The 24,055-nt window shown below is 55.6% G+C and overlaps 3 protein-coding genes across 6 annotated transcripts; 2 read left to right on the top strand and 1 right to left on the bottom strand.

Annotated features, from left to right (window-relative positions):
• The first annotated feature begins 132 nt into the window (after positions 1-132).
• Positions 133-4,345, top strand: IL27 (interleukin 27). The gene is made up of 5 exons (XM_064590322.1): positions 133-154; positions 2,332-2,504; positions 2,589-2,687; positions 3,104-3,262; positions 3,964-4,345. The coding sequence occupies exons 1-5, from the start codon at positions 133-135 to the stop codon at positions 4,213-4,215; spliced, it is 705 nt and encodes a 234-aa protein (XP_064446392.1). The 3' UTR covers positions 4,216-4,345.
• Positions 4,346-4,371: 26 nt separating this feature from the next.
• Positions 4,372-10,941, bottom strand: APOBR (apolipoprotein B receptor). 2 transcript variants are annotated; one of them, XM_045875252.3, is made up of 5 exons: positions 10,299-10,941; positions 5,691-9,947; positions 5,340-5,605; positions 5,145-5,245; positions 4,372-5,030 (listed from the first exon to the last, which is right to left on the bottom strand). In XM_045875252.3, the coding sequence occupies exons 1-4, from the start codon at positions 10,353-10,355 to the stop codon at positions 5,167-5,169; spliced, it is 4,659 nt and encodes a 1,552-aa protein (XP_045731208.2). In that variant the 5' UTR covers positions 10,356-10,941; the 3' UTR covers positions 4,372-5,030; positions 5,145-5,166. The 2 variants fall into 2 exon arrangements, with proteins under 2 accessions (XP_045731208.2, XP_045731207.2); XM_045875251.3 differs by having other exon boundaries at positions 4,372-5,245.
• Positions 10,942-10,974: 33 nt separating this feature from the next.
• CLN3 (CLN3 lysosomal/endosomal transmembrane protein, battenin) lies at positions 10,975-23,053 on the top strand. 3 transcript variants are annotated; one of them, XM_064592939.1, is made up of 17 exons: positions 10,975-11,237; positions 11,931-12,128; positions 12,316-12,438; positions 12,597-12,675; positions 13,778-13,925; positions 15,668-15,739; positions 16,087-16,166; positions 16,308-16,393; positions 16,910-16,982; positions 17,066-17,209; positions 18,159-18,271; positions 19,611-19,657; positions 19,752-19,820; positions 19,925-19,980; positions 20,123-20,216; positions 22,462-22,602; positions 22,704-23,053. In XM_064592939.1, exons 3-17 carry the CDS (start codon positions 12,393-12,395, stop codon positions 22,821-22,823), a joined length of 1,368 nt encoding a protein of 455 aa, XP_064449009.1. In that variant the 5' UTR covers positions 10,975-11,237; positions 11,931-12,128; positions 12,316-12,392; the 3' UTR covers positions 22,824-23,053. The 3 variants fall into 3 exon arrangements, with proteins under 3 accessions (XP_064449009.1, XP_064449010.1, XP_054363554.2); XM_054507579.2 differs by having other exon boundaries at positions 10,981-11,237; positions 13,829-13,925; XM_064592940.1 differs by lacking the exons at positions 13,778-13,925; positions 16,308-16,393 and having other exon boundaries at positions 10,977-11,237.
• Positions 23,054-24,055: the final 1,002 nt, after the last annotated feature.

The raw sequence follows: 24,055 nt of genomic DNA, 5'->3' as shown, positions 1-24,055 counted from the left end.
GGTGAGGAGAGAAGACTGAGTGCAAAGCCGAAAGTACAAGCAGGACGGAAAGTGAAACCGGCGCAGCCCCCAGTATAAGACCCCTGCCCGGGAGATGGCTGGCCACACAGGCTGGGCCCCGCTCTGGGCCAGATGGCAGGCGACCTTGGCTGGCGTGAGTCTGAGGCCAGGGCTGGGGGTGGAGGGGTGGCAAGCTTGGTTGAGACTGGGCAGGGGATGGGAGGTCTTGACGGGTGTGGATGGGGGCCAGGGGCTGAGCGGGCAACTACTTGGCCAAGACTGAGGATACAGGATACAGTCAACAGGAGAATGGGAATGAGTCTGGCATGAATGGGGGCCAGGGGCAGAGGGGTCATGGTTCGGCCAGGGCTGGGCAGAGGATGGGAAGGCTTGACTGGCCTGAAGGGAGAGAGGTGGGCAGCCAGTTTGACCAGGACCAGGACCAGGCAGATAAATGAAGAGTTTGGTTGGAGTGAATGAGCAGGGACCAGTTTGGCTGAGAACTGGGGCTGGTAGAGGAAGCAATAGCAGGAGGAGTTGGCTGGAGTGTGGGGCTGGGGCCAAGGAGTCAACAGCCTAACTGGGTCAAGGGTCTGTAGCTCGGAAGGAGGTCCAATCTGCAGTTGGTGACTCAAAGAGTCAGAGGCTGGAACCAGAGCCACAGGAAGAGGAGCCAGAGTAAGGACCAAGGGCTGGAGGATGGGGACAGAGCCAGGGCCAATGACCCAGGATTGGGTACAGAGGGTAGGGAGAAGCCACGGGAAGGGTCTGGGGCTCCAGAGCTCAGACAAGAAGCAGAGGGTCAATAGGAAATGGCTCAGCTCAATTCTGGGTGGGCAATATCCACCAGAGCCTGGGGGCATGCACTTTCCCTCAAAGTAGAGCTAAGAGGAACCCCCCACCGTCTGAAGTCTCTGGGATGCCAGAGTGGTCCCCAAGCCAGGGTAGCCTGAATGCTGGGGGTTGCAGGCACTGCCCCCCACCTCTGGAAGTACATTGGTGAATGGAAGTACCCAGAAGCTCCCCTTAGTCTTTATTTACAGGACAATTTTGGGAGCAGAGCCCAGGGGTTAGAGATCAAGAATGGCACAGAGAGGAGGGAGAGCAGGAACAGACTTATAGACTTACAGCCTAGTTTTGGTTTGTGTTTCGAGAATTGTGTAACTCCAGTGATTGCTAGATTTCCTCTCCCTGATGGAGAAACCAGGAAACACTGCCCTCTTCCCAGAGCTCCCACTCTAGGGCCTCTCTCTCTTCTGTCCAGGAAATATAGGGCAGGAAGTAGTTTCAGAAATCAGTTGGTCTGGGGTGCCTGGGTGGCTCAGATGGTTAAGCGTCTGCCTTCGGCTCTGGTCATGATCCCAGGGTCCTGGGATCCAGCTCCATGTCTGGCTCCTGGCTCGGCGGGGAGCCTGCTTCTCCCTCTCCCTCTGCCTCTCCCCTGCTTATGCTCTCGCTCTCTCTGTATCTCTCTGTCTCAGATGAATAAATTAAAAAAAAAAAAAAGAAAGAAAGAAAAGAAATCAGTTGGTCTGACTCCCCCATTTTACAGATGGGAACCTGAGGCACAGAGATAAGAGATGACTTGCTCAAGGGAAGAACCTGAATGAGAAACCGAGGTTCTGCCTCCCATTCTGGGCTCTCCTCTTCCTGGCACCCCCTGTTCTTCCAACACTGCAGAGTGACCCACCTTCCTTGGTGGTGGCTGGACCAACCTGTCCTTCTGACTCCCTGGGATAGAGCCTCCAGCACCGCCTGCCCACCTCTGGGGCTCTAGTTCAGGTCATCAGAGCCGCCTGGCTAAGCCCAAGGAATCCTCAGCAGAACACAGTGTGCCCACTCCGGGGGAGGTGGCTGCCTCCTCTAAGTTCGCTGGGGGAAGCACAGAGGCTCTGCCTTTGGGCAGATCTGGAATCCAGTCCTGGTTCCCTCACTCTCTAGCTATTTGGCCAACTTCACCGGGCCTTATTTTCCTCATCTGCAAAATGCACAGGATAATAGCACCCAGGCTACCACATACGGTTGAGTGGTTTGTTCACTGAAAAAGACACTTGGCCAAGGGAGTTGGTGGGGGTCAAGATCCAGCCTGAGATTTGCTTGCAAAGGTGGGTACTCTGAGCAAGGTTGTGTCTGTCTTGGAGAAGGGGTATCTTCTTTTCATTCATACAGAGATCCTATATGGTGTCCTCAAAAACTTCCATCTTATTAGTGGTTGTGCGGGGTCAGCGAGATGGCACACAGGGCTTGCCTATAGTGCAGGTTAGAAAAGGCACGTGAGTTCTTCTCAAGCCTTCCCCTCATCTGGCCCACCAACTCCGCGCCCCTCTCCAGGGCTCGGCCTTTTGCTGCTCTCCTTGCTCCTGGCTCGAGCTGGTGTCTGGGGATTCCCGAGACCGCCAGGGAGGTCCCCCCTGAGCCTGCAGGAGTTGCAGAGGGAGTTCAAGGTCAGCCTGCAGCTCGCCAGGAAGCTATTCTCCGAGGTTCGGACCCAGGCCCACCGCTTTGTGAGTCACCCTAATGCAACTGGTTTTGGGGATGGGCAAATCCCCACTCCCTCTGGTCCCCACTAACAGACCTTGCCCCCATAGGCTGAATCTCAACTGCCAGGAGTGAGCCTGGACCTCCTGCCCCTGGGACATCAGCTCCCCAACGTCTCCCTGACCTTCCAGGCCTGGCACAGCCTCTCTGTGAGTTGGGGGCCAGAGGGGTGGGGCAGGAGAGCTAGCAGTAAGGCTGGCCCTGGGTGGATGGAGATGAAGTCGGGGATTGAATGGAAAATGGATTTGGGGAAGAGTGGAAGAATCGGATCTGGATGAGGCTGAGTATGTCATCGGATATAAAAATTCAGCTGGAATAAAGGAGTGGTGTGAGAATGAGGCTGCACCTATGGAGGAGGGATGGGGTTGGGATTAGGAGTGGGACTAGGGTTGGAAGGAGGCTGGAGACAGGATAAAACCACAAGCAAGGCGACGGACAGGAAAGGGGATGGTGAAGAAGGGGATAGAGTGGGGCTGTGGACAGAGAGTGACAGGATGGTGAACATGGGGTTGGGTTTGATCCTTAGCCTGTGAGCCTTGCCTGACCCATTCCCTCCCTCCCACAGGACCCAGAACGACTCTGCTTCCTCTCCATGATGCTTCGCCCCTTCCATGCCCTCTTGGGAGGCCTGGGAGGCCAGAGGGGCTGGACCAGCTCAGAGAAGATGCAGCTGTGGACCATGAGGCTGGATCTCCGGGATTTGCAGCGGCATCTCCGCTTCCAGGTAGAGTGTCCACCCACCTCCTCAACTCCCAGAGACCAACACAAAAAACTGAAGCTCATTGGCTCCCTTTTACAAACACCCCCTGCCTACAGGTTGGGTAAGTTTGGAGGGAGATGCTCTAGACCCTCGGTGTATTGGAGGGAGGTGGGGGGAGTGGCTCTGTCCCCTGAATCTCTGCCTTCTCTTGGGGTCTTGGTCTGAACAGCTCTGAAGCACCCGGAACAGCTGTTGGCATCAACAGACCCTGTAACAAAGCTGGTTCCCTTCTCCCTCAGCCTCTCACATCACCAGGCCCTCCCGAACATTTCCAAGGGAAACTGGCATTTTCCTCTTAACAAAAGGAAAACAGAAAATGCAAGCAGCATGAAAACTAGCTATACCACCTTTCTGTCCATTTCAGATCCTAAAATGACCCTTAAGAGAAGAACTTCTGGGGTCCCAAATGCCCAGGGCAATCCTGGATGAGTGTGCCACCTCCATGAGCAGCATCTTGCTCTGTGACTTCCGTTTTCTTGAACCAAAAAATCAGGCGGGACGCGTGAGGTGATGACATAATGGAAGATCTAAAGTAGGGGCTATCCAGGGAAATCATGACCTTGTGGTCTCTGATGTCATTCTGTACCGCTGGGAACATAAAAGAACCAGGATGTGCTCTGGGTCTCAGCTTGGCCATTGTCTGACCCATGGGCGTCTCCTCGCAGGTGCTGGCCGCGGGACTCAACCTCCCCGAGGAGGAGGAGAATGAGGAGAGGAAGGGGCTGCTCGAACGGGCTCCGGGTGGCCCCTCACAGACGTCAGCACAGCTGTCCTGGCCCCAGCTCCTCTACACCTACCAGTTGCTGCATTCCTTGGAGCTTGTCTTGGCTCGGGCCATGAGGGACTTGCTCTTGCTCTCCCAAGCCAGAAACCCAGCCCCACCCTTGGGGTGCTCAACATTCAGCTCCCAGCCCTGATGGGATGACTTCTTAGTCCTGTCCCTTCACCTTTCAGAACCTGAGGACTGGGGTCTGGGCAACGAGACAGCCCCCAGCTCATTTGCCTTAAGCCAGGCAGGACTCCACCGGGCTCCCACCCCGATCCCTACCCAATAACTTAAGGCCCCTCCGGTCCCTGGCAGATATTTATTTCTTGGATATTTATTTATTGTTTAGGGAAATGATGGTTTATTTATTGTTTCAGAGCCTGCTAGCTGTCCTCGGGCTAGGCCACCGTGCGGGGTGCCCAATAAAGCACTCTCACCCTCCCTCGGCCTCAGCTTCTTTTCAGAGAAGGGGTACCTGACTCCCAAGGGACAAGAATCTGTAGCCTCTGGCCACCCTGGGCCCCTTTCTGCTCCTAAATTCTGGGGGCTCCTGGGTACCTTCCTCCATTCTGGCTTGCTGGGCCGGTGGGTGCCATAGTAACCAGCAGAGTTGTGAGTTTTTGAAAGCTCAGGGCCGCTGACCATCTGTTTCCCACCCACCTCCCACTGCAAATGGGGCTTGTAGGCCCTGCTGACCCCCTTCTTCTGGGCTAGCTCCCACCCCCGAGGTTTGGGTGCTGTTCCACAGCTTTCCAGAAGGCCCCGGGTGGGGGACTGGGAGCAGTCCAGGAGGGAAGGCTGCGGGAAGAACTGTCTCGTCCCCTTGGTCCTCCAGGCGGCCGAGACAGGTGAGAGAGGCGGTCAGGACAGGCCGTGAGAGGCGGTCCCAGTGGGCAGGGAGTCTGTCGGCCACATTGCCGAGTCATGCTCCTCAAGTTCATGGTCCTCACAGGCGTCTGGTTCGGTCTGTTCCGAGAATGACACACTGAGAACCTGAGGCCCAGAGGGTGGAAAGGGTATGTCCAAAGTGGCAGAGGGAGACAGGCCGCGCAGGGTTTGGAGGATCCCTCTGAGCCTCACTTGGAGTCGGGCTCCCGGGGGCTCAGGGCCCTCCCTGCGGCTTTGGCTGGCCCAGCCGGGCTTGCAGCTCCTGCATCATGCCGGTGTGTGCAAGACCAAACCTGCGGACGGACAGAGGTCAGGGGAGCTGGTCTCCAGGCGGCCAAGGCCTCCTCCCCAGGCCAGCCCAGCCCAGCCACCTCACCCTGGGCTTACCCATGTCCCAGCGGCCTTCTCCTGGCTGGCAGTGGGGTCCCCTCAGGCTTTGGGGGGCTGGGCTCTGGGGGCTCCTCTGGCTGGAGAAGTCTCTGCTCGCGAGCTGACATCTCTTCCTCGGGTGGGGGGCGAGGAGGCTCCCCCTGCTGCTCAGGGGCGCCGGTCCGTCGGAAAGAGGGCCGGGAGCGGCGCAGTGAGGAGTTGCGAGACAGGAGCACACGGCTCCGGGGCACAGAGACGTCCAGGAGAGACCCAGGGAGCAGGGCCTGCAGGGCAGGGGGCACAGAGTACCGTGGGGCCGGATTCGAGATTCTGCTCTATCCAGCCCCGGACCCCAGCTGGGGCTCTCACCTCACTCCAGCTGGTGCCCGCACCCTGGCCGGCACTTGCTGCCGTCTCCCCGTGGGGCCCACGCTCGGCCTCTGCAGGCTCCTGGTGTGTTGACTGGTCCTCCGGGCCCTGGACGTCCTCCGGGCCTTCGGGAACAATCTCCTCGGCCTGTGCTCTCCGGTCTTCAGTCACCGCAACATCCTCCACATCAAGGGGCCTTCTTGCCTCTCCCTCGGGGTGGTGGTCCCCACATTGCCCCTCCCTGCCCCGCCCCTGCTCCTTCATTTGCCATCCCACAGCCTCCTCTTCCAACAGCGTCTGCCCTCCTGGGAGCCCCTCGGCCTCCACTGTGGCCACGGTGCCCTCTGCCTTCGCCACCTGGGAGCCCGAGATAAAGCCACCCATCTCACAGCTTCCTTCTGCCGCCGCAGGCTCCCTGACCTCCACCCACTCTCCCCCGGGCTCACCCTCTCTGGCCTCCAAAGCCTCGGCTTGGCCCCCTCTGCCAGCCACCTCCTCGTCTGCAGAGCCCGCCAGGCCAAACTCCGGCCCACCTCGGTTTTCTCCCCATGTAGCCTCTACCAGCTCCACGCCTCCCCCAGCCTCCTGCTTCCCTTTGGAGTCCCCAGCTTCCCCAGCCTCTCTTTCGAGCCCTCCCCCAGCTCCAGCAGCCCTTCCAACCAGAGCTACCTTATCCCTCACTATCTCAGCAGCCAAAGAACTGACCCCTGGGTCCTCGCTGTCCTGGAGGCTCCGAGCGGCCTCCTCCAGCCTCCAGTCTCCACTGGATGTTGTGTCTGCCCCCCAGGGCACTGTGGCCTCCACCTCCGCATCCTCGGTTTCTCTAGCATCTGACTCTCCCAGCGACTGACCTGTCCCTGCGTCTGCCCCATGCCTTCCACCCAGCTCCTGGCTCTCTGCTCCAAGGGTGTCTCCCTCCTCTGCCCCGTACCCTGCGTCCTGGGCTTTCTTCCACTCCCCGCCTGCCTCCGGGACATCTGGGAGCGCAGACTCTCGGCCTCCCTGGGCCTCCTTCGGGGCCTGGCCTCCTGCAGCCTCCTCCTCCCCCTCTTCAGTATCTGCTTTTTCTTCCTGGGTATCCCCTCCCTCCACATCCCTTCTCTGGTTCTCCCAGACTTCTGCCCCAGGGGCATCAGGCTTTACATCTCCCACTTTCCTGGGGTATTCCTCCAGGCTCCCTTCCATCTCCTCTTTGCTCAGAGCTGAAACACCCCAGAGCTCTTCCTCACCCCCCTGTCCTTCCTCGGGCTGCTCTGTCAGGGTCTGGGGGCCTGCCATCAGCTCAGGTTCTTGGCCTTCAGTGATTTCGTGCTCAAGGCCACCCCACTCCACCCTCTGTGCTTCTCCGCCTGTCTGAGCCTCCCCCTCACTCCTCTCCCCGCCGAACTCCTTCTCAGGACTGCTGGTCTCTAGGGTTGCTTCCAGGTCAGCATCCCCTTCAGCCTCATTTGTCATGTCGTCCTTGGGCAACTCAGCCTCTGAGGCCCAGCAACCCTCTTCCTCCTCTTTGGTCCTCTCTGCCTCCACCACCTCCTCCGGACTGGCTGGAACAGTCCTGATCGCTGAGGCTTGCCTCCCCTCAGCCACTTTCCCTTCCTGATCTGCTTGGATCTCAAAGCCCTCCCCTACCTCCCCCTCTGACCCATGGCCTTCTGCAGCCTCCCCCGCTGCTGTCTGGTCCTTAGTTGCTTCTTCTGTGCCCTTAGTTCCCAGGGACTGGGTTTCTTTGGGGGAAAAGCTCATCTCAGCCTCTCTATTCTCATCCATTTCCTCCTCCTGGTCTCCCCTGGAGGCCTCCTCGAATGCCCAGGCCCTCCCAGTGCCCTCTGAGATCCTTTCTCCTGAGACTTCCCCATATTCTCTCTTCCTGGCTCCTGAGAGGTCACCCTCCTTCCCAACTGAGGTTGTCCTGGCCTCTACCCTGACTAAAGTTATTCCAGCCTCCTCCCTGCCTGAGGCTGTTCTATCCTCCTCCTCCTCCTCCCTGCCTGAGGCTGTGCTGTCCTCCTCCTTGCCTGAGGTTGTCCCGTCCTCCTCCCTGCCTGAGGCTATTCCGTCCTCCTCCCTGCTTGAGGTTGTCCCGTCCTCCTCCCTGCCTGAGGCTGTGTTGTCCTCCCCACTCTCTGAGGCTGTGCTGTCCACCTCCCTGCCTGAGGCTGTCCCGTCCTCCTCCCTGCCTGAGGATGTCCCAGCCTCCTCCTTGCCTGAAACTGTCCTGGCCTCCTCCCTGTCTGAGGTTGTGCCATCCTCCACTCTGCTTGAGGTTGTCCCGTCCTCCTCCCTGCCTGAGGCTGTCCCGTCCTCCTCCCTGACTGAGGCTGTCCCGTCCTCCTCCCTGCCTGAGGCTGTGCCGTCCTCCCCACTCTCTGAGGCTGTGCTGTCCTCCACTCTGTTTGAGGTCGTCCCGTCCTCCTCCCTGCCTGAGGCTGTGCCGTCCTCCCCACTCTCTGAGGCTGTGCTGTCCTCCACTCTGTTTGAGGTCGTCCCGTCCTCCTCCCTGCCTGAGGCTGTGCTGTCCTCCACTCTGTTTGAGGTCATCCCGTCCTCCTCCCTGCCTGAGGCTGTCCCGTCCTCCTCCCTGCCTGAGGATGTCCCAGCCTCCTCCTTGCCTGAAACTGTCCTGGCTTCCTCCCTGTCTGAGGCTGTGCCATCCTCCACTCTGCTTGAGGTTGTCCCGTCCTCCTCCCTGCCTGAGGCTGTCCCGTCCTCCTCCCTGACTGAGGCTGTCCCGTCCTCCTCCCTGCCTGAGGCTGTGCCGTCCTCCCCACTCTCTGAGGCTGTCCCGTCCTCCTCCCTGACTGAGGCTGTCCCGTCCTCCTCCCTGCCTGAGGCTGTGCCGTCCTCCCCACTCTCTGAGGCTGTGCTGTCCTCCACTCTGTTTGAGGTCATCCCGTCCTCCTCCCTGCCTGAGGCTGTCCCGTCCTCCTCCCTGCCTGAGGATGTCCCAGCCTCCTCCTTGCCTGAAACTGTCCTGGCTTCCTCCCTGTCTGAGGCTGTGCCATCCTCCACTCTGCTTGAGGTTGTCCCGTCCTCCTCCCTGCCTGAGGCTGTCCCGTCCTCCTCCCTGCCTGAGGCTGTGCCGTCCTCCCCACTCTCTGAGGCTGTGCTGTCCTCCACTCTGTTTGAGGTCGTCCCATCCTCCTCCCTGCCTGAGGCTGTCCTGTCCTCCTCCCTGCCTGAGGATGTCCCAGCCTCCTCCTTGCCTGAAACTGTCCTAGCTTCCTCCCTGTCTGAGGCTGTGCCATCCTCCACTCTGCTTGAGGTTGTCCCGTCCTCCTCCCTGCCTGAGGATGTCCCAGCCTCCTCCTTGCCTGAGACTGTCCTGGCTTCCTCCCTGTCTGAGGCTTTGCTGTCCTCCTCCCTGTCTGAGGCCTTGCTGTCCTCCTCCCTGCCTGAGGCTGTCCCATCCTCCTCCCTGCCTGAGGCTGTCCCGTCCTCCTCCCTGCCTGAGGCTGTCCCGTCCTCCTCCCTGCCTGAGGTTGTCCCATCCTCAGATTCTGTCCCTGACTCCTGTGCTTCCTGTGCCCTTGTGCTTTGGCTACCCCTTAGGACCCCCATCACCTCTTCTTCCTTCCCGGTCTCTTTGGCTCCAGACCCCTGGATCTCCTCTGCAACTGTCTCCTTGACCGTTTGCTCTAACAACCCCCTGCTGTCCCCTGCTACCTTTTGTCCATCAGCACCTACCTCCCCCTCAGGCTCCCAGTGCCAGGTCCACTCTGACTCCACCTTCCTGGCCACCTCTGGTTTTCTTTCCCTGCCCTCTTCCGCCTCCTCCTCCTGTTCCCAGGTTCTCGGTGTCTCCTCTCTGTTCACTTCCTGCTCATTGGGCCCTTGACTCTCCCGGGCTTGACTGCTATTGTCTCGACCAGCCTCAGACCCTGCCTTGGACTCCTTTCTGGCCTCTAAGTGGGCCCTTGGCTCCTGGCACCTGGCAGCCTCGGCTGCTGCCCAGACCCCAGTGTCCTGTCTGTCTGCCTGAGACCCATGGGAACTGCCTTCTTCCCAACCCCAGGTCTGTTCTGTTGCTGAACTTCCCTCCTGGCGTCTTCCAGCCTCCCCGGGCCCTCTCAGCCCTCCAGCCTCCTGATTTGGGCTGCCTCCAAGGCCCTCCAAGGCCTCCTGGGCTTCCTTCTCTTCAGGCTTCCCTGGCCTTCCTGCAGCCACCTCCCCCAGCTCCTCAGCTGCCCTCGCCTCCTTCCTCTCTGCAGTGGGGACCTCAGCTTCCATAAGGTAGGAGACAAAGGAGCTGAGGGAATCCTAGAAGAGAAGGGGGGGAGGGCACAAAGGCATTAAGGGGAGGCCCTCTCCCCCAGCCCTCCTTCTTGGGACCCTGGCCCAGAGGAACTCGGGCCACAGAAGAGGGGTTCTGGGATCTGGGAGGGGAAAGAAAACTGGATTTGCAGAAGGAAGAAGAAAGGGCTAGATTAGGGGTAGATTGATGTGTCTATGGAGGTATGGGGATTGAAATCCAGAAACGATCAGGCTAGGAGGCTACCTGATCCTGGGAAAGGGATGTCAAGTCTGAGGAGAGTCTCAAAGGGAGGAGGGAAGGAGGTGAGGCCCCAGGGAGCAGGGTGAAAGTCTCTGACATCTCTTTGCCCCTCTCACCAGTGCTCCCCGCAAGGCCTGATGCAGCCTAGGGAGATGTAGCCGGAGGAAATCCATCCTGTCTGTCTCTGTCTGTGTGTCCAGAAAGCTGACAAATGACCGTCCCCACCCACCGAGACAAGCCAGTCTTCCCCGGGGGCCCAAGATACTTCCTCTTCCCCTGTGTCTCCCTGACGCATCCCCTGTTCAGGCCCTGCCCACCCTCCGCAGTGCACAGAGCAGCTTCCAGCCCTGGCTGGGAAATGGGTGTGCATCACACAGGGGACTCAGGTGCATATTTGGAGCTGAAGGGCAAGGGGGGAGGCCATAAAGAAAAACATGGGAGCAGGAGCCCTCAGAATTGGGGACGGGGGGAGGGGGCGTGTGGCAACTGCACTCAAGTGACTCAGGTCTTGTATTCACACCTCAGCCATTTCCGGCTCCCCCTAAGCCACAGCCACTCTGTGAGAGGAAGCTGGGGTTTGTGGTTCCTGTTTTGCCTAGGGACAAAGAGTAGGAGTGAAGAGGGGCTGGTAAGAGCTTTGGCTTCTCATTTCAGGGTCATTAATGCTTCCTCAAAGGGAAGAAGGGGCTGGATTGGTGGCTCCAGTGCCCATTCCCTCATCCGTAGTCATTCTTGCGAAACAAAACTTGGCTAAGCTTTGTATTGTGGTTATTTGTGTCTACCTCCCACCCTCCTGCGAGTTCCTTGAAGGCACAGGCCATGTATGACATGTTGCTCAGTTTGTCCCACACGGGTAGTAGGACACCATTTTTCACTGGTTGAGTAACCTGGGAAGCAGACCAAAGGGGGCACATTTCAAAGAGCAATCTGAGGACTTGGTGGTGAGAAAGAGCTGGTAGAGGTGGGCACCAGCTGGTGGAAGCCCATAGAAGAGATTAGCAGGGGAAGGACTCACTGAAGAAAATTCAGGATGCTGCTTTACCACCTAGAGAAAGGTAAGAGAATAATCACTTCTTATTTTGGACTATGTGAAATGCCTTTGATCTACACCTCTTCCCGCAATCCCCTCCCTGATCGCCACTTTCCAAATTTCCAATTAGAGGAACTAGATGAGATCACAGAATGAGACTCTTGGACCTTAGAATCGTCTGGTCTAAGCATTCTCGAGGCAGGCAGGAATTCTGCCGCAGCCTGCTGAGCCGAGCACACCTGCCTCTGGTGCTCTATTCCCTATTGTTAAAAGGGTCTCTAAGGTCAGCTTTAGGGCTAACCTTGTATCATCACCAGCAACTTTCCTTTTTTTGTTTTCTCATCTGTAAAACCAGGGGTTGGACTATTTGTGCTATTCTTTGGTTCTGGGATAATTAGGGGAAAGTGATCTCTTTAATGCTTTGGATATTGCCAATAGACAGAAATCCTCTTAAGTGAGCGTTATCTTGATTTTCAGTTCTCAAAGCAATCTAAGGGCAACAGAGAGGAATAAGAATGCCCTGAGCTGGCTGTCTTTGTTCCCAGCCAGAAACGGGGACTAGAGCAGCCGGGTGGCCATATTTATTTCTGGCAATTGAGGGCCGCGAAAGGAGCTGAAGCCGCTCACTGCCATGACTAGTCCTGGCACGACAGGGCCAACACCTTGAGCGCCGCTAGTTTAACGTCACGGCTCTTCTTGCTGATCCTGCCCGCTCCAGTTTTAAACCAGCGGTTCCGGGGTTCTCCCGGCCTCTCTCTGTCCCCCGCCCCGAGGCTGGGAAAGCCTGAAGCCAAGACAGAGAGAGGACCCGGAAGTTGTGGTGACCTCCAAGCACGTGATGAAAGCACCGCGGATGCTGTCACGTGACCCGCCAACCTGCGGTACCTCGGGGCCGAACTTGCGGCTGCTCTTAAAGGTACAGACCGCGGAGCCCCCTGCTTTAAAGGGGGCTGGGGCAGAGTCCCACGGGTGGGGCGTGGTGGGGGGTGCGAGGGCGCGAGATGGAGCCCCGGGGTAACGTGGTGGGTCGCCCGGCGCGAGTGCAGCGGAGAAGCCGGAGCCGGGACCTGCAGTGGGGCGTTGATCCTTCTCATCTGTCGCAGACCCTCACCCGCCCGGTCGGAGCCAATTCTGGACTCTCGCAGACTTTGAACCCTTCGCGGGACCTGAACTTGATGCCATGGGAGGCTGTGCGGGCTCGCGGCGGCGCCTTTTGGATTCCGAGGGTGCGTATTCCCGCCCACCCTCCTAAGAGTGACCGCCACTGCCCCGCGACCCACCTGATTCGGGGCTCGGGCTCTGGCTCGGCCCCGGGAGGACACCCGTGGGGCCCTCGTGCACCTGCGAGTGGGGTGGGGGTCATGCTCTCTTCTCGCTCTCTCAGGGGAGGAGAGCACCCCGGAACCTCTGCCCCCTCTGCTGGACCGTCGGGGCGCCCTTTGGAGGAACATGATGGGTTTCTGGTGAGTGGCCCGAAGAGTTCAGCAGAAGTAAAAAGTGGGGTGGGAAGAGTTGGGAAGCAACAGGAGGAAAAAGGGAAGAAAGAGTTGAGCTGCGAAAAGGGAGCTGCATTCACAAATATTTACTGAACCAGTTGGTTTGCCCTGAGGCAGCGTGTAAACCTCCAAGACTTCACTCATTTACTTCCCACCTTCACGTTTGGGCAAGATCCTACTACCAAATTTGTAAATACGTGTTTTTTTTAGAAGAAAACTTTAAGTCATTACTCTAGATGGGAAGCCAATGTTTTTCCTAATGCACGTTTTAATAAACGCATCCCCACTTTTTGAAAGGCCATCCATCTACCTCCTCAAATCGTTCCAATATTGAGCCTTGGGAAATCCTTCTAGCGCTGATCTGAACATCGAGGGCTTCGGTGGCACACTGGGTTGGAAGTGACTTCCCATGTGACTCTGAAAGAGTCCTGTCGCCTCTCTGAGCCTCTCTGGTTGCCTGCAGCAAAATGGGAAGAATGGTGGGACCACTTCGTAGGCTTGTGAAAAGAGCACATGAAATCTCTGGCACTGGGCCCAGTTCCTTTCCCATCACTGAGTGCAGCTCTGGGAAATGAGAGTAAGCAAAAAAAGATCCTTCATGGGTCATAAAGGGCTTTGGTAGGATCTTCTTTTAATCCCCACAGACCCTGTGAGGTAGTGAGAAGGAAAACCTGTGTCCCCATTTACACATGAGTAGCCCGAGGCCACTCAAGTAGGAAGTGGCAGAATCCTTTGGGCTTCAAGCCCCAGGAGCTTTCTACTGTTCCATAGCGCATCAGAGACAGTGGATCAGTGGATGAGAAATGCCCCAGGAACTGAACCATGGTGGGAGCTTGGAGGAGAGAGTCAAGGGTGACTTTCTTCTCTTCCTGGGGGAGACGAGATGTGAACCCAAGTCTGTCGTCCCAAAGCCTGTATTTCTAGCCCTAACACTGAAATGGAGATGGGGTCTGGTGAGAGAGAAGAACAAGGGAGCTGATTGAAGGCCATAGGAAGGAGAGATTTGGTGCTAGGACTGTGACTAGATTGTAAGCCTGGAAGGAGGTTAAGATCTGTTCTTATATGTCAGTTATATCTCAATAAAACGGAAGGGGAAAAAAGTCTATCCTGCTCACTCCAGGCTCCTGGGCCTTTGCAACAACTTCTCTTACGTGGTGATGCTCAGTGCTGCCCATGACATCCTTAGCCACCAGAGGGCATCTGGGAACCAGAGCCATGTAAGTGACCCTCTCTACCGCCACCACCATGTTTAGTCCTTATGGGAAGATGAGGGACTCACTCTAGAGCAGGGACCCCTTTGAAAAACTCATGGTATGGGGTGGCCAAGGGGTGGGCCAAGGGGACTAAAGTTCCCAGTCTCCCAGACCACAGAGCAGGAAGGGTTTTTAAGAATCAGTTGGTGCCACGTATACAAACTCAGATGTTGGCCGGGTGGGGCCGTGGCCTAAGACAGCGTTTCTTAACCCCAGCGCTGTTCATTTTAGGCTGGAGAATTCTTTGTTGTGGGGCTTTCCTGTGCATTGTACGGTGCTTAGCGGCACCCCTGTTCTCTACCAGCAGCATATCCCCTGTTCTATAGTTGAGACAAGAATGTCTCCAGACAGGGCGCCTGGGTGGCTCAGTTGGTTAAGCGACTGCCTTCAGCTCAGGTCATGATCCTGGAGTCCCGGGATCGAGTCCCGCATCGGGCTCCCTGCTCAGCGGGGAGTCTGCTTCTCCCTCTGACCCTCCCCCCTCTCATGCTCTCTGTCTCTCATTCTCTCTCAAATAAATAAATAAATAAATCTTAAAAAAAAAAGAATGTCTCCAGACATTGCCCAATGTTCCCTGGGGGGTATAATCACCTCCAGTTGAGACCCTCTTGTCTGTGATGAGCTGGGGGCAGGGCAGGGGGTGGGGGGAGTACATGCCAAAGGAGTGCAGCTGCCACCTTGCAAATCCAACAGGGAGTTTGGTCCAAGGTCAGCTTTTCTGGAAACCCTTTTTTTTTTTTCTTGGCTGAGTAGCTACAAAGACTTGATCAAATTATTTAAAAACGTTGGCATTTACATATTTGCGTGTCTACATAAAACAGTTACTTGGAATCCTCAGGTCAGGGGTGGCTCGGGTGGTCCACACATGAGCCTGGCAGGGAAACAGATGAGACCAGGCTTGGAGCCATGGGGCTTTAAAAAACTGGACGTCCTCCGAGGGGCCTAAGAGGAGTAGGGCGAAGAGGAAAGGGTCACATCGGGGGTTTGATTTAACCCCACCCTCACAGATCTCTAAGTGAAGCTCCTTTCCCATTCTCAGGGGAGAGAGACCCATTTCCAGACCATAGCTCTACTGCATATACACCCAATCCCTAAAATCCAAGTGGTAACCACACCCAAGCATCCGCTGGAAGAGGTCCTTATAAAATATTTATATCAGGGGCGCCTGGGTGGCTCAGTTGGTTAAGCGACTGCCTTCGGCTCAGGTCATGATCCTGGAGTCCCAGGATCGAGTCCCGCATCGGGCTCCCTGCTCGGCAGGGAGTCTGCTTCTCCCTCTGACCCTCCTCCCTCTCATGCTCTCTGTCTCTCATTCTCTCTCTCGCAAAAAAAAAAAAAAAAAAAAAAATCTTAAAATATTTATATCAGAGAAAACAAGGCACTTTGGGAGCATTACAGCTCACTCTCCTACCTGTACATCGTTCTAGACAGAAAGTAAAAATTTAGAAGCCCAAATTTTTGAAAATGAAAGCTCCTGAATGTGTTACCCAAGTAGAGCCCATTTACGGGGCCATCTTTGGCCTTTGGGTCCTTAGTTTGAGCTTTCTACAGTAACCTCACCTCCCCGTTATGCATGTAGAGAAACTGAGGTCCCAAGAGGCCAGTGTTGACCCAAGGCCATCCCTCAAGTTAGGGCTGAGCTGGGACTGGAGCCAGGTTGTGTCTCCTCTTGCCTCCCTGGGTGAAAGACTTTCCTCTGTCATCAGGTGGACCCAGACCCACCGCCCACCCCCCACAATAGCTCATCTCGATTTGACTGCAACTCTGTCTCCACGGCTGTGAGTACCCATCTGGTCCCCCCCGACCCCCGCCCCGTCCCTCAGCACCCAGCTGCGACCACCGTGATTATAATAATTAAGACCATTTCCTGAGCCTTTTCCTGCATTGGCTCATGTCAGTCCTATGAGCTAAGTGCTGTAACCACCCCCCATTTTCCAGATGAGGGACCTGAAGCTCTGGACACAAAGCCAAGGAGCAGCAGAGCTGGGATTTGAGCTCAGATCTGTCTGACTTCAGAGCCTGTGTCTGCAGCAGGTCGACCTGGCTGGTGTCTGTCTTCCCCCGGTCACTTGGTTGGGAGGCTTGTCCCTGGGACCGTCTGGGGTCTCACTCTGTTCTGTTCCAGGCCGTGCTCCTGGCAGATATCCTCCCCACCCTCGTCATCAAATTGCTGGCTCCTCTTGGTCTGCATCTGCTACCGTACAGGTCTGAGTGGGGGTGGCGGGAGGAAGGTCAGGTGGGGCCTGAAGAGCGGGGAGGCCAGGAGGGCTACAGAAGTGGTGGGAGGGTTGGGGAGTTGTGGGCGGAGGCCGACCTTCCTCTTCCCTCCCAACCTCTCACCCTCAGCCCTCGGGTTCTCGTCAGTGGGATTTGTGCTGCTGGGAGCTTCATCCTGGTGGCCTTTTCTCATTCAGTGGGGACCAGCCTATGTGGTGAGTGTGAGGTTTTGTGTCAGGTGGGGAATCCAGAGGAACGGAAACAGAGCATTGTGGGGTAGTCTCCCCCAACTTCTGAGAGGAAAGGGATTGTTTTTGTAAGCCTCAGAAGCCTGCTGGGACTGTCACAAGTAGGAGATGGGAGATGAGGTCATTTTGGAGGATGGGTGGTGGTTGGGGTCGGGGGTGGGGGGCAGGGATAGGAGGAAATGGATGGAGTATATGGAGCTTGAGATGAGCAGAGTCACCAAGCCGTGACGGGGGCGGCTGAGGCGTCAAGGATGAGTTCTTGCTCCGGAGTTGATAACTGGGTAGATGGAGGTCCCGTTCCCTATGAGAGGGCATGCAGGGGAGCGGGTTGGTTCTCCTTCAGATCTGAAGCCCCCCCCGTCCAGGGGATCTGTTTTTCGCTGCTCTGAGCTGATGCAGAGGAGGCCATGGCCGGACACCTCAGGGGATCGGGGCGATCGGGGAGGCCAGGTGTGGCCACTGCCATGCTTGTCCTCCCCCCAGGTGTGGTCTTGGCCAGCATCTCGTCAGGTCTGGGGGAGGTCACCTTCCTCGCGCTCACTGCCTTCTACCCCAGGTAAGCAGGCAGAGCCGGGAGCGGGGAAGAGGACCCCCCTGGTGCTGGCTTTGGTCCTTCCTCATTTCTTGTGTTCTTCTCAGGGCTGTGATCTCCTGGTGGTCCTCAGGAACCGGGGGAGCAGGGCTGTTGGGAGCATTGTCCTATCTGGGGCTCACCCAGGCTGGCCTCTCCCCTCAGCACACCCTGCTGTCCATGCTGGGTATCCCCGCCCTGCTGCTGGCCAGGTAGGCTGCCGGGGCTGGGAGGATGAGGGATTCGAGGAGAGACCTAGATCGTGCTCCCGATCTTCAGGTCCCAGCAGCCTTGTTAAGAGGGGATGTGGGTTCTGGACTCAGAGAGGCCTGGTTTGAGTTTTGGAGCTGCTACCTGTTGGCCGCGTACCGTGGGACACCTTTAAGTGATGTGTGTGAAGCATCTGGTAGTGTGGATCGCGAGGTGATAGAAGGGGACGGGGGTGGACTTTCTTTGATTAATTTTGAGGGTATTGGAAAAAAATGTTAACTAGCCAATCAAACCTGTGATTTCACAGATTATTGCTTAGGGCAAGGCCATGTAGAGAAAGTGAATCGATTTAAAGGAAAATAATAATAAGCAAACAATTTATATAGGAGGAGTGTAGACATGGCTGAGTATAGACCTGGTCTCTATAGAAGAGACTGAAAGTTCTGGCCCAGCACAGGATGAACACGTAATAATCATTAGAATAACAATGACAAGGGGCACCTGGGTGGCTCAGTCGTTACGCGTCTGCCTTCGGCTCAGGTCATGATCCCAGGGTCCTGGGATCCAGCCCTGCATCGGGCTCACTGCTCTGTGGGGAGCCTGCTTCTCCCTCTCCCACTCCCCCTGCTTGTGTTCCCTCTCTCACTGTGTCTCTCTCTGTCAAAGAAAGAAATAAAATCTTTTTAAAAAAAAGAATAACAATGATAAGAAAACAGAGCTGGCTTGCTTGGTGTGAGCCAGAAATCCAAACAAGGGTCCATGGGTAGAAACAACAAGGAGACAAATTTCAACTCTAAGGAAGGAAGCACCTTTCCTCAGTTAGAGCTCTCCGGCACAGGATCGGGGGGCCTGCGAGGAGTGTGGAAATGAGGGGGGGCTGCCCTGGGAGGGAGCGGCCTCTCCAGCCCTACAGAGGCGCTTCGGTCTCATCTTCATCCCACCTGTTCCTAGCTATTTCTTTTTGCTCACATCTCCCGAGCCCCAGGACCCTGGAGGGGAGGAAGAGGCAGAGACATCAGCACGACAGCCCCTGATTGGCAGTGGGGCCCCAGAGTCGAAGCCAGGTAGGAAACCCAGGAGTCCCTCGGAGCCGTCACTCTCTCTCTGGACCGGTGTTAGCCTTTCCTCTCTATGGTGGACACAGTCCGGAGGGGAGGTGGATGGCAGTGCTGGTTATGGTAAGAACCAGCGGCATTCATCTATTTAAGAACTACACACTGGGGCGCCTGGGTGGCTCAGTCAGTTAAGCGTCCGGCTCTTGATTGCATCTCAGGTCACCATCTCAGGGTTGTGGGATCGAGCCCCACAGTGGGCTCCATGCTAAGTGTGGAGTCTGCTTGAGATTCTCTGTCTCCCTCTCCCTCGGCCCCTCCCCCCAGTCACGTTCGCTCTCTTTCTCTCTCAAATAAATAAATCTTTAAAAAAAGAAAGAAGTGCTCAGTGAGTATTTACCATGTGCTGATGATCACTGTGGGTACCGGGTGGCTGAGATGAGGAAAGGGGGCAGATTCATAAACAAGCAGCTGAATCGGAAACATGTTATTTTCGAGCCTTGGTAAGTGCTGGCCGGACATAAAGCGGGGATTGCTGCTAGGAACTGAGGGAAATAGAGAAGGGTCCCACCTAGAGGAGGTGGTCTGTGAAGGCCTTTTTGAGGAGGGGTCATTGGGCTGAACTTTGAGTGACAGGGAGTCAGGTTGCAGGCCGAGTGGACAACAAGTGCTAAGAGCCTGCGATGGGAAGGAGCTTGGATGTTCAAGAAGCAGAAGGAAGGGGCCAGTGTGGCTCTGTTGGAGATATGTAGCTATCAAACTGTACAAGAGCCATGGAGAGATCCCACCAGTTAATTCCTTTTTATTTTTAATTGAGGTAATATATATCTAACATGAAGTTTACCAATTTAACCATTTTTTTTAAGAGGCAGAGGGAGAGAGAAAATCTCTCTTTTTTTTTTTTTTAAGATTTTATTTATTTGACAAAGAGACAGCGAGAGAGGGAACACAAGCTGGGGGGAGTGGGAGAGGGAGAAGCAGGCTTCCCGCCGAGCAGGGAGCCCGATGTGGGGCCCGATCCCGGGACTCCAGGATCATGACCTGAGCCAAAGGCAGATACTTAACAACTGAGCCACCCAGGCACCCGGAGAGAGAAAATCTTAAGCACAGAGCCCAACGCAGGGCTCGATCTCAAAACCCCGAGATCATGACATGAGCTGAAATCAAGAGTCGGACGCTCACCCGACTGAGCCACCCAGGCGCCCCTTAACCATTTTTAGTTGTACAATCCCGTGGCATTTAAGTGCATTCACACTAAGAGTGTGAATATGGTTGGCCCTTGCCCACCAGCACCCCTCTGCTGAGTGGGTGTGCCAACCTCACCTGCCCTTTCCTCCCTGCTCCCCTGCAGACTCCAGCTCAAGCCTCTCCCTTCAGGAAAGGTGGACTGTGTTCAAGGTATGGACGGTGGCTGTGGCGACACCCGCCCCCTCCCCGCCGTGGCCAGTGCCCACCTGCCAGCCTTCCACTTAACATCTTTGGACTCTTCCAGGGCCTGTTGCGCTACATCGTCCCCTTGGTCCTGGTTTACTTTGCGGAGTATTTCATCAATCAGGGGCTTGTGAGTGAGAGCTGCTGGGGGGGGGGGGGGCGGGGAGGAAGTAGTGGTCGAGGCAGGGGCCCCGAAGGTCTCCGACCATCTGCCCTGTCTGCCCTTGGCTGCAGTTTGAGCTCCTGTTCTTCCGGAACACGTCCCTGAGTCACGCTCAGCAGTATCGCTGGTAAGAAGGGTGAGAGGCTGGGTAGCAGGATGGGCAGGGGGCTGGGAGGGCCCCTTGATGCTAGGGCCTGGGGGCGGCCGGGGCCACCCTGCTGAGTAGCCACCCACAGGGGCTTCCTCCACCCTTCCTGCCCCCATCGAAGGTACCAGATGCTCTACCAGGCTGGCGTCTTTGTTTCCCGCTCTTCTCTCCACTGCTGTCGCATCCGTTTCACGTGGGTCCTGGCCCTGCTGCAGGTACCGAGCCCGGCCCTCCCTCTGTTCCCACCTTGGCTCCCAGCTTCCCAGACCCCAGGCTTCCTTCCATCGGCAGGAAGTGTTTGTTGCTCGCCGTCAGGTTCTGAGCCCAGGGGACAGGAGGCCAGTAGGCCTCTGGCTCTGTGTAAAATGTGTGGCCTCGGGAGCCTGGCAAACCTGGGTGCAAATCCCAGCTTCTGTCCTCTGTAGCTGTGTGACTTAGGGCAGGTCCCTGAACCAGCCTGAGCCGAGATTGCCTCATCTATGAATCAGGCATGGCCAATATCTACTTCTCAGGGTCGTTGTACCAAATAGAGATGAGAAGAAGTGTTTTAATCCACGAGAAGCACTTACTTAATGATTATTTCCACAAGCCTTGTGCAGAGACACAGGCTTTCAAATAATGTTTCCATGGGTTAAAAAAAAAAAGTACTGTTCTTTTATTCTGGATGGTTCATTACGATAAAATCAGCAATGTTGTAGCCAACAGGTTATTTACCGCAGGGCTGGTGAGCAAATGTAACTTGCCGTGGCAGAAGTATTCCAGCGTTAAGTGAACAAACACACCATTCTTGCCCACGGTCTAACCAAAGTAGCTTCACATAACCAGCCTTCATTGTTTCAAGGTCACGAGTCTATAGCCCCTGAAGGTAACTATCAAAATAAACCTTCCAGAGGTGCCTGGGTGGCTCAGTCATTAAGCGTCTGCCTTCAGCTCAGGTCATGATCCCAGGGTCCTGGGATCGAGCCCCTCGTCAGGCTCCCTGCTTTAAAAAAAATAAATAAAAAACCTTTCATCAGTCAAGGAAAGTCCTTTTTTTTTTTTTTTAAATATTTTATTTATTGACAGCACAAGCAGGGGGAGTGGCAGGCAGAGGGAGAGGGAGAAGCAGGCTCCCCGCTGAGCAAGGATCCCGATATGGGGCTCGAACCCAGGACCCTGGAGTAAGGCAGACGCTTAACCGACTGAGCCACCCAGGTGCCCCAGGAAAGTCCTTTTTAATAAACTGATTGCAATTCTAGGATAAGATACAGACCAAGTGTAGGTTGCACCTGAGTGTTATGACAGCGCCCTGTGAATGTCCTTGAGCTTTCTTCCTTCTATATCTGAGCAGTGCTGCCAGCCCAGGGCCTTGTACCCCAAAAGCCCCAAATCGTTGTGTCAACAATTCTGAACTCGGGGTTCTTTGTTAGATGCCACTGAAATGGGGAGCTTAGGATTTTTGCTGTGATTTTAACCAAGGCTGCTCCATAGAATTAGCAGCTTATAATCATTACAGAAAGAATTCCATTACAGAAAGTGTCTGGCCTCATGCTACAGACAGAAGCCTTGGCAGAGTGTCGCCAGTCACGTTAGTGTCACTGGGATGTGTTTTCTTAAGTGCAGATCTCTGAGCTCACCTCACACTTAATGAATTAGAACGTTCGAGGGCAAGGCCTATGTGGGGCACGAGATGCCCAGGTGATCTCTGTGTACATCAAGCATGTGAACCGCCATGGCGGCCTCCACACTGGGGAGGCAACCCTGTGCGCTCAGGTCTGGGACACTGGGGTCCTCTGAAGGACTGGGGCACAGAGGAGGGACCTACTCCCATGGGTGGGGTCAGAGAGTCTTCCTTAAAGACATGAGAATGCCTTAGCCAGAGTTTCTCCACCTCTGCCCTGTTGACATTTGGGGTTGGATCATTCTTTGTTGTGGGGCTGTCCCGTGCACCGCAAAATTGAGCAGCATCCATGGCCTCTACCCACTCCCTCCCCACTTGCTACAGCCAAGAACATCTGTAGACATTGCCAGGTGTCCCCTGGGTGGCAAAAATCACACCCAGTTGAGAACTGCTCATCAACACCCATAGTCTCAGTCTGGTAAAATGGCGGGAGAGGGGTGGGCCTCTCTCTTCAGGGAGCCCTTGGGAGGAGGCATGAGAGCCCAGGGGAGGGGTCCTGATCCAAGCTGATCTGCAAACAGTGGTGACCAGGAGATCCCAAGTGAGGGAAGGGGAATAGCGTTCCAGGAGCGACATGAGCCAAGGCGAGGTTGGGAGAGAGACCTACAACGTCTAGGGTGCTGGGACAGGATAGGGAGAAGGCCTACCCCAGATCCCAGGGTCTGGTAGGCCAGCTGGGTGCTGGGATTTGATCCGGCTCTGTCAGCCCTCTCCCCAGCATCTCCCAGAACCAGGGGCCACTGGATGGGATCACAGCCTCTGGTCCCAGGCTCAGCCTTCCCCTCCACCTGCATCCCCAGTGCCTCAACCTGGCCTTCCTGCTGGTGGACGTGTGGTTGAGCTTCCTTCCCAGCATCTACCTCGTCTTCCTGATCATTCTGTATGAGGGGCTCCTCGGAGGTGCTGCCTACGTGAACACCTTCCACAACATCGCCCTGAAGGTCAGCGCCAGCTGGGCGAGGGCGCGGGGGGCCTCTCTGGGGAAGGCCTGGGCCGGGGCGGCTAGGACTGAAGCCTCACCCCTGCTTCCTGCCCTCTGCAGACAAGTGATGAGCACCGGGAATTTGCCATGGCCGCTGCCTGTATCTCCGACACTCTGGGAATCTCCCTGTCAGGGCTCCTGGCCCTGCCTCTACACGACTTCCTTTGTCACCTGTCTTGACGTTCTGGCTTCTTGGGACATGGGACACACTAATCCGGGCCTGCAATGACAGGCGGGCAAGCCCGAGCAAGCTCTGGCCCAGGCTTCCCTGAGCGGCGGGGTGCAGAGAAGTGCTGAGGTCCCGTTCCCCTTCGAGCGAGCCAGCAGTTTTCGCCCACTCCCAGGCTGGCCTTGGGAAGTTTCTTCATGGTGTTACGTCCTCAGAATAAATGCCTATTTTATCAATTTTATCAATGGACTCCTGTGCCATTTTTCTGCTTGAAAAAAATATTCTCTTGTTATATGAGCAATATAAACCCACTTTGGAATATAAGCAGGGGAGTTTAAAGAAAGTATTTCAGCAGATTTCTACCTAGTCTTTAAGGCTTTACTCATTCATTCATTCATTCATTCATTTACTGTATGACGCAATCTACATATATTTTACCCCAACACTTAAGTTTGCAAACGTACAGAGAGGTTCAAAGAATTCCTACAATGAGTGCTCATGTATGCACCACCTGGGTTCTGTGGACATATCACATATGTAACACTCCATCCAAATGAGTCTCTCTGATTTGCGTATTTCAAAGTAGGAAGCTGATTTTAATACACTTCCCTCTTTTTTTAAAAGATTTTATTTTATTTTTAAAAAGATTTTGTTTATTTATTTGACAGAGAGAGCACAAGCAGAGGGAGCAGAGAGGGAGAAGCAAACTCCCCACTGAGGAGGGAGCCTGATATGGGCCTCAATCCCAGGACCCCGGGATCCTGACCAGAGCCGAAGGCAGACGCTTAATGACTAAGCCACCCAGGTGCCCCAAAATTTTATTATTTATTTATTTATTTATTTATTTATTATTTATTTGAGAGAGAGAGAATGAGAGAGAGCAAGCACATGAGAGGGGGGAGGGTCAGAGGGAGAAGCAGACTCCCCGCCGAGCAGGGAGCCCGATGCGGGACTCGATCCAGGGACTCCAGGATCATGACCTGAGCCGAAGGCAGTCGCTTAACCAACTGAGCCACCCAGGCGCCCCTAAAATTTTATTTTTAAGTACATCCAACATTGGGCTCAAACCTACATCCAACATTGGGCTCAAACCTACAACCCCACAATCAAGAGAATCATGCTCCACCAACTGAGCCAGCCGGGTGCCCCTTGTACACTTCCCTCTAAACGCTTCAGCATGTGCATTAACCAGAATCTGGTATTTTTGTACAGTCCTTTTTTTTGGTACAATTTTTATACAGTA

This window comes from Mirounga angustirostris, unplaced genomic scaffold (genome assembly GCF_029215605.1).
Source record: "Mirounga angustirostris isolate CCGP_5_RB_7025 unplaced genomic scaffold, mMirAng1.0.hap1 SCAF_5, whole genome shotgun sequence".
Taxonomy (NCBI): domain Eukaryota; kingdom Metazoa; phylum Chordata; class Mammalia; order Carnivora; family Phocidae; genus Mirounga; species Mirounga angustirostris.
This window is presented reverse-complemented; position numbering and strand designations above follow the sequence as displayed.

Bases quoted from the DNA above. Each gene is read 5' to 3' on its own strand.
- IL27 (XM_064590322.1), top strand. From the start codon at position 133: ATGGCAGGCGACCTTGGCTGGC. The intron at 155-2,331 runs GTGAGTCTGAGG...GCCCCTCTCCAG, and splicing joins GGCAGGCGACCTTGGCTGGC to GGCTCGGCCTTTTGCTGCTC. The intron at 2,505-2,588 runs GTGAGTCACCCT...TTGCCCCCATAG, and splicing joins GGACCCAGGCCCACCGCTTT to GCTGAATCTCAACTGCCAGG.
- APOBR (XM_045875251.3), bottom strand. From the start codon at position 10,355: ATGGATTTCCTCCGGCTACATCTCCCTAGGCTGCATCAGGCCTTGCGG. The intron at 5,606-5,690 runs GTGAGAGCCCCA...CCTGCCCTGCAG, and splicing joins CGGGCACCAGCTGGAGTGAG to GCCCTGCTCCCTGGGTCTCT. The intron at 5,246-5,339 runs GTAAGCCCAGGG...GTCCGTCCGCAG, and splicing joins AGAAGGCCGCTGGGACATGG to GTTTGGTCTTGCACACACCG.
- CLN3 (XM_064592939.1), top strand. From the start codon at position 12,393: ATGGGAGGCTGTGCGGGCTCGCGGCGGCGCCTTTTGGATTCCGAGG. The intron at 19,981-20,122 runs GTAAGAAGGGTG...CCCCCATCGAAG, and splicing joins CACGCTCAGCAGTATCGCTG to GTACCAGATGCTCTACCAGG. The intron at 22,603-22,703 runs GTCAGCGCCAGC...TGCCCTCTGCAG, and splicing joins TCCACAACATCGCCCTGAAG to ACAAGTGATGAGCACCGGGA.